Source organism: Tachysurus fulvidraco, chromosome 7, assembly GCF_022655615.1.
Source record: "Tachysurus fulvidraco isolate hzauxx_2018 chromosome 7, HZAU_PFXX_2.0, whole genome shotgun sequence".
Classification (NCBI taxonomy): Eukaryota; Metazoa; Chordata; class Actinopteri; order Siluriformes; family Bagridae; genus Tachysurus; species Tachysurus fulvidraco.
Genome location: NC_062524.1, coordinates 4446808 through 4454285, shown reverse-complemented (window position 1 = coordinate 4454285; position 7478 = coordinate 4446808). Strand labels below are relative to the sequence as shown.

The 7478-nt window shown below is 40.8% G+C and overlaps 1 protein-coding gene across 4 annotated transcripts; it reads right to left on the bottom strand.

Annotated features, from left to right (window-relative positions):
- Nucleotides 1–311: 311 nt before the first annotated feature.
- Nucleotides 312–7184, bottom strand: kiaa0895 (KIAA0895 ortholog). 4 transcript variants are annotated; one of them, XM_047815782.1, is made up of 9 exons: nucleotides 6824–7184; nucleotides 6665–6713; nucleotides 5522–5574; nucleotides 3897–4522; nucleotides 3332–3475; nucleotides 3098–3230; nucleotides 2697–3002; nucleotides 2515–2612; nucleotides 312–1740 (listed from the first exon to the last, which is right to left on the bottom strand). In XM_047815782.1, exons 3-9 carry the CDS (start codon nucleotides 5547–5549, stop codon nucleotides 1582–1584), a joined length of 1494 nt encoding a protein of 497 aa, XP_047671738.1. In that variant the 5' UTR covers nucleotides 5550–5574; nucleotides 6665–6713; nucleotides 6824–7184; the 3' UTR covers nucleotides 312–1581. The 4 variants fall into 4 exon arrangements, with proteins under 4 accessions (XP_047671738.1, XP_047671739.1, XP_047671740.1 ...); XM_047815783.1 differs by lacking the exon at nucleotides 5522–5574 and having other exon boundaries at nucleotides 6824–7034; XM_047815784.1 differs by lacking the exons at nucleotides 5522–5574; nucleotides 6665–6713 and having other exon boundaries at nucleotides 6824–7010.
- Nucleotides 7185–7478: the final 294 nt, after the last annotated feature.

Genomic DNA, 7478 nt, shown 5'->3' with positions numbered 1-7478 from the left:
GTGTAGATTCATGACTTATTGTCTCCATTAAACTGATATGAGTTGCAGGCTGTAAAACTACACACTATGGGAAAAGTTGAAGCGGTGAATTATTGAAGTGCGTCTGAACTCATGTGCTGGTTTGTGACACCAGCAGTGAAACTGTGAGCGCTGATATGAACAGTAGCTTCTAAAGAACTCGAACAGACCGTATTCATTTTTAAACATGAATTTTAAATGACAGTTTTACCTAAATTTTGCTGACGTGTGTGAAGTATGTGGGTTCTCTCATATTAATGACCTCAGGGAAAAGGCCTTGTTAGCATTTATTATTATTATTTTATTTTATTTTTTATCTTTTCTTTCTTTTTTTTTTTAAAGTCACGTCATAAAAATTGGTCTAGGGGGAAAAAAATCCTCTAAAATCTCTCACAATCTTATACTAAAAGGCTTTAAAATTTAACCCCATGTTATTCAGCTAGTTTGTTAGCAAGCTAGCTAGCCAGTGGACTAATGTTATAGCCATAGGAGTGTACAGCCATCTTATGTAAAAATAAAATGACAAATGGTTCAAAGGATGATTTACTATGATTTTTTTTTTTTTTCATAAAAAAAGTAAAGGGAAAAAAAGAGGAATGTTTCCTCTCACGTCAAGCCTTGTTTTTTTTCCACCACACTGTAGCATGCCATCTGTACCAAACATGTTTAGACATTAGACATTAAGTCTATCAGGGAGAATAAAAAAAAGTGACATTGTTGAGAACTAAGTAGGTAAATTTATTAGGATTTGAACACGTCGTCCATAAACACACGTTCCTCACGTATCTGAGGTAAAAACTCTTGTAGGATAATAATCGGTATGAAGGAAGCTGCCGGACAGCAAGATACGTCTTCATGCCAAATACCACACACACACACACACACAAAACCCTAGAAACGTATTAATGTACAAGTCATCATGTCTGATACTTAAAGAAGTCACAAAAATTAACATCTACAAAAAACAATGTATAAAATAAAAGATAAATCCAGTATGTGAGGAATACATGATGTATCTCAAACACTGATGCTGGCAACAAAAGATCTTGACGTATAACTAGAAAATTGAGAATCTGTGTATTGTGATCCATGAACCGTATTAAAGAGGACAGAGACGAGGGAAAATATTGGAAAACGAGGTCTGACTAGACGATATTTTGGGATGTTTCTGAAATGGCTGTATACAGTAGATGTATCCTGTAGTTTGGGACACAGCCGCAAACTGGCATGAGCAGAGTGGCACATTGGCAGGTATATATTTCTTCTAAGAAGGTTGGATCTTAAAAAAAAATCACAGCAGGTAGGTGGCTCTGGGGTTGTGTTTCTGTACATACTGACGAGCCGACTTGCTTTAACTTTAACGTAACATTTTGAGAAACGTACACTTTCTATGAATGGGTTAAAAAGGACACTTGGGTATAATGAGCATCACTCGTAGGCTGGGCTAGAGAGGCAGGGTTGGTCAGACAAGCGCACAGATTTTTTTTTTTTTTTTTTTTTAAGAATGATCAGTCCAGGTCAGTGTGGGGTCCAATCAGAGGTCACAGGGGTCTCCTGGCATGTTCAGATGAGCCCTTGGAGTTCTTCATCAGTCAGCTGGTTGACCGTCATGATCTTCTGGAGCTGCTCGGTGTAACATTCCTGATCCTGTAGGAAGTGTGGGATTCGCACGTTCTCCATCACAGCCAGGCTCCTCAGGCGCTCCACATCCTCGTAAGACACCTGCAGAACGGGCGTGCTCGTGTGCGTTAAATACGTAACGGCTTAATGTCCCCATAAGACATCTTTACACTTATACACCCCAATACAAACTGCTTTAAATTATATATACACAATAAAAGACTTGCTGAATGAGAGATAGCTTTAAAAGTTGTAGGTCATAAAGAATTTCAGCTGTGTCCTTGTTATTAGCATAAATAAGTAAAGGATGTGAGTAACAACAGACACATGGACTATATAGTGAATCATTTACATGACAAGCCTCATTTTCTGTCTTATTTACAAAAAAAAAAGAGAGAGAAAACAGGCCAGTGATGGAATAGCTGCTTACAGCTGTTATAATGTACATGATAACAGAAAACTATAGAAACTCAACATGTACATAACAATGGATAGATAAAGATCGGTACCGTGTGATGATATCTGATCTATTTAAATACATTTTCTGTTGGTTTGAATCAAGATAAACAACTCAAGGAGACTTTTAACCAAATTTCTGGTCGAATAGCTTCGTTATTTACAGTACATGCACTATTTAGACTTGTGATAACTTGCATTAATCTTGTAGGTTGTAAACCTCGTAATCTATACGTTAATTTATGTTAGAAGTCATAAAGCTTAATGCACAATGTTTTGCCAGCATCGGCTCTTTCCATTACATCAGCAGTCTTTAAAAGCTTAGCTGTGCTTTTATTAAACTGTAATTCAATAAACAATTAGTTTTACTGGAGAACAAATGAAAGTGCAATAAACATCACTGTAGAAGTCACATCTGACCTTCCCGAGTGCCGTGAGGAGCTGGAAGTTAATCTTCTCTCTGTGTCTGAGGAGCTTCAGGATGCCATCCAGGTAAACCTGGTCCTTATTAAAACAGCCTGAGCAGATGGACAGAAAATGGCATATTATCGTTTTTATGTATTATATTGTGTCTGTTAAATGTTGTATAGTGTTAGTATTACCAGGTTGTGATGTGTCGGTCTGGCCACGTTTGGCTCGTACGCAGTAGTCCCAGCGTGTGCCGGGATCGTGGACGAAGTGCCCGAGCTCGTGGAAGAGCTGCGTGAAGGACATGTGCGCCGCCTGGTGGACAGTGTAGTACAGCAGAGCAGCACGCCACAGCCGAGGGTCTCTGCGGAACAGCACGCTGTGGATGCTGGCCAGGCCTTCCTCTGTGGGGTTTACCGGCTTCAGACCGAGCTTCTTCCGAGCTTCTCCTCTGCTCCACGGCTGCTGGCTGTTATTGATGCTGCGGAAATAGTGTGTACCTGAGTGACAGCAGGAGAGAGATAAGCACACCTCAGATAAAAAGTTGGACATAAAAGCGTTAATGATCTACAGAATGCTTTCCACACACACACACCGATCTCATGTCTCAGCATGCCCTCGAGCCACTGCTCCCTGGCCATGGAGATGTTGATGGTGAGAGTCGGTCTGCCGTTCACCACAGTCATGGAGGCTTTGGAGAGCAGGTCATTGGTCAGGTGCACCACTATCTACACACACACACACACATTCACATGCTGTACTGTACCATACTACACATTAAACTCTAATCTGATTTTAAATCTAATGATAAATGTTTTGATGCACAAACCTCTCCCACACAGCCTTCCTTCTCCATGTACTTCTTGACGTGAGCCCAGATTCGGCCCTTGGTCAGCAAGCTTCCTCCGGTGGCCTGTTCAAACTTCTCGTAACTTCCGTACTTGTGCAGAGCCACCTCCATAATGCGCACAGCCTGTAGGAACAACAGAAACTCGTCATATAGACGTGATAGAAGGAATCTGACACGAGTGGCAGAGAAGCAGAGAGTCCGCAAGGACGCTAAAGACAACCGCCGTCTGTTGAATGCTGACGCAAATCTTATGTTAAATGGAAAGTGACATAAAAAGAGTGAAATAACTAGAAGGAGAGAAAGAAAGAACAGATCTACAAGAAAATAATGGTATTTAGGGTGTTACAAGGATGTTAATTCTTATTCATTCTTATCATTAGATCCTACAACATTCGCTCGTGTTTGTGATGATTATGAAATGTAAAAGAATGGATTTGATGACAAAGAAAGATGATGGAAGGAGGAATATTATCAGGGGTTAAATAGTAAAAGTGTGAGAACTAGGTTTTGTGTGTTTTGCCTGGCATCAGAAATGGACTGTTACCTGTGTAAGGAAGCGGTCAGAAGCTTTGCTGTGTTTTTCCAGAACCTGTGGTGATGCTGGGTTGCTGTACTCAAACTGTGGGTTATACCTGAAATCTGAGTTGAAGAACTTGGCTTTCTCACTTTCCACATTGGAAGGTTTAATGGCAGCGAGTATGCAAAGCTTTTTTGTGGCGTTTTCTCCATCTTTACTGCCTTTAGCCAGCTGTGGGAGTCTGACACGAGATTGAGAAGCTCTGCTGAGCTCGCTACTAGGACGAGGAGACAGGCAGACTGGGCTGCCAATGATGCTTATATTGTTCCCTGCCAAAGAACAATGGAAAAGCTGTGATTGGCTGATTTCTCCGTAGCTCTGATTTCCTGAGCCGATCAGCATAAGAGGCATCGCGTCTCGGTGGGAAGATGTGGAGACGATGTGCTGTGCTCTTTTATACTGTCTGTAAGGGGAGTGCTTGAGCCTCCTGCCCTCTGTCTCTTCCTCTTTCTGGGGGAAGACAAAGCTACTGGAGAACGGGTTCTTTAGGACACTGGAAGACCAGCATTCCACATACACCTGGCTTACAGGCTTCTCCATGACTCTCAGTACACACTTTTTAGCCATGTCCTTCTCAGCCCAGTGGAGATGCTCTAAAGAGAAATGTAAACATGTGATGTAGACAAGAAAATAACCACCAATCAGTGCAACAGCTTGTCTAACATCATGTGGCGTGGCCTCTCAGCTGTCAGTCGCAGTGATAAAGGTGTGGCTCAGTAAAGGAGGCGTGGCCTCTCAGCTGTCAGTCGCAGTGATAAAGGTGTGGCTCAGTAAAGGAGGCGTGGCCTCTCAGCTGTCAGTCGCAGTGATAAAGGTGTGGCTCAGTAAAGGAGGCGTGGCCTCTCAGCTGTCAGTCGCAGTGATAAAGGTGTGGCTCAGTAAAGGAGGCGTGGCCTCTCAGCTGTCAGTCACAGTGATAAAGGTGTGGCTCAGTAAAGGAGGCGTGGCCTCTCAGCTGTCAGTCACAGTGATAAAGGTGTGGCTCAGTAAAGGAGGCGTGACCTCTGAGCTGTCAGTCACAGTGATAAATGTGTGGCTCAGTAAAGGAGGCGTGACCTCAGCTGTCAGTCACAGTGATAAAGGTGTGGCTCAGTAAAGGAGGCATGACCTCTGAGCTGTCAGTCACAGTGATAAAGGTGTGGCTCAGTAAAGGAGGCGTGACCTCTTAGCTGTCAGTCACAGTGATAAAGGTGTGGCTCAGTAAAGGAGGCGTGACCTCTTAGCTGTCAGTCACAGTGATAAAGGTGTGGCTCAGTAAAGGAGGCGTGACCTCTGAGCTGTCAGTCACAGTGATAAATGTGTGGCTCAGTAAAGGAGGCGTGACCTCTGAGCTGTCAGTCACAGTGATAAAGGTGTGGCTCAGTAAAGGAGGCGTGGCCTCTGAGCTGTCAGTCACAGTGATAAAGGTGTGGCTCAGTAAAGGAGGCGTGGCCTCTGTGCTCTCAGTCACAGTGATAAAGGTGTAGCTCAGTTAAAGGAGGCGTGGTCTATGTGCTGGCAAGGAAAGACGTCTAATATATGTTTAAATATATGTTTCATACACCAGAGCATTAATCCTGTATCCAGGAAGAGATACAAAATTTTTCAATTGCCTCTCTTCTTCTGCTCTTTGTGTCCCATTCATGTCCCATTTGCCTCTTCATAACTACAACAAATGAAATCAGTATGAACAGAACAAAACAAAACCTATTGTAAAGAATACAGTCCTAGAGAATCTTTTTAAGAAGCTTGTCAGTGAAATATTTTCAGTGATAAATCCACGTGAGATTAAGTTACAGCATGACAAAACCACAGCCAGTTTTCCACGTCTTATCTGACCCGTCCTGCTGCCTTAGTTACTTGAGATGCTCTGTAGATAAATACATTTATTTGTCTTTGTGAATCAAATCACTGTAAAATGACCTCGATGCCTGGAGTGGGCGAGCTCTGAGGATGCACTGTGTCACGTTTCATTAAAATGATCCTGATTATTTTGAACAGTGGGAGTACACACAGGCACCCGAGGCATTGAATCACAACAGCAGAGAGTTTTTAACAAGAGCAATGAGCTGGAAAGGTACGGCTTCATCATCACAACCGATTACCCTAACAAAGCTCTGGGATGTGAACCGATCGGACATTAAATGTAACCATATATTACTTTTGACAGTATGGTGATTTAAATTGATCTAATTATCGAATGTAATGCACAATTTAAACAATATGATTTTAAAATAAAATATTTCTTTTAATCTTCTTTAGACAGTAAAAAGGAAAACAATAGTAGTTGTCTGTCTCTCCGATCATTTGTATTTGCATGGACAAGAAGTGTGAATTTTATTATGCAATACAATAATATTTAAAAAAATTACAATGTACTTATAGGGAAACAAACAAACAAACAAATCCAGCATAGCATAATAAAGTGTAAAGTCCTTTCTGGCTGTTACAAAGCACTGACACTACCAGCTCCTAAGAATACTACTTCATAATATCAACAGTGAGACATATTTTATTATAGATTTTATGTAAGATATAAAAATAATTTAGATTCGGATTGAAATCTACCGAATATGTAGATATCAGTTTCTACACTACAGCAGTGTAGAATGCTCTGTAGATAGGTCGGATTATTATTATTATTATTGTTGTTGCTGTTGTTATTATTAACATTATTATTAATAACAACAGCAACAGCAACAGCAACAACAACAACAACAACAATAATAATAATAATAAACAACCAGGAATCTCACCAGTAACTTGAATGGCTTCCAGCATTGCTGAACAACTTCTGTACTAAAGCTGAGGTCCAGCAGGCAACAAGACGCACAAATAATGTAAACATTTACCTCCAATATTATTATTTTGTGTAAGTAAAGATAAAGATAAAATGTTAAAAACGTTCTCCTCACTTTCTCACTGCTTCCACCTGCGGCTCGTGAACACCCTCTGCAGCTGACCTGCGTCTTGTTGCTATGGAAACCTTACGTCATTTCCGCACGACAAGATCGTTTTATAATTAATAACAACATTGTGAGATATGAAATGACGAAATTGATCGGATTCGTTTAATTGTAATTAGATTTTTTTAAGAATTCACACCTTTTTGGTGTTCACCATTCCGGAAGTGTTTTGACAGCTAAGTCGTGACGCAACAATGACGTAACTCGACCCAGCTTTATTGTTATATGGCTATTATATCGATTTTTAGTCGCACCGACATGTTCCGAAGTCATTTGGCAACAAATCCGAGAGAAATATCACATACTTCTTGTGTTTTGCGCTGCGACCTACATTTAGCTCCAGGTAAATTAGCATATTAGCGATTTCTCTGTTGCCTAGCAACGGTGAAAGACGAGCGGCCCCAACATTGACACGTTGTTATGGACAAACACGTTACAAGTGGGTTATTTTTTATTTATTTATTTAAAAAATAAAGTATTTTATCCAGTATATCAGACAGAACTTTTTACTTAGCTTACTGCTGTTATCCTTACAAGTATTTTCTTTGTAACCCAAAAGTTTAGGCACACATTTGTACCTCATCATAAACACACAACAGATAAT

Coding starts and splice junctions, on each gene's coding strand:
- kiaa0895 (XM_047815782.1), bottom strand. CDS start 5,549: ATGGGACACAAAGAGCAGAAGAAGAGAG. Junction 4,523..5,521: donor CAAAGAGCAGAAGAAGAGAG/GCAATTGAAAAA, acceptor ATTTCTCTTTAG/AGCATCTCCACTGGGCTGAG. Junction 3,231..3,331: donor AGGAAGGCTGTGTGGGAGAG/GTTTGTGCATCA, acceptor GTGTGTGTGTAG/ATAGTGGTGCACCTGACCAA.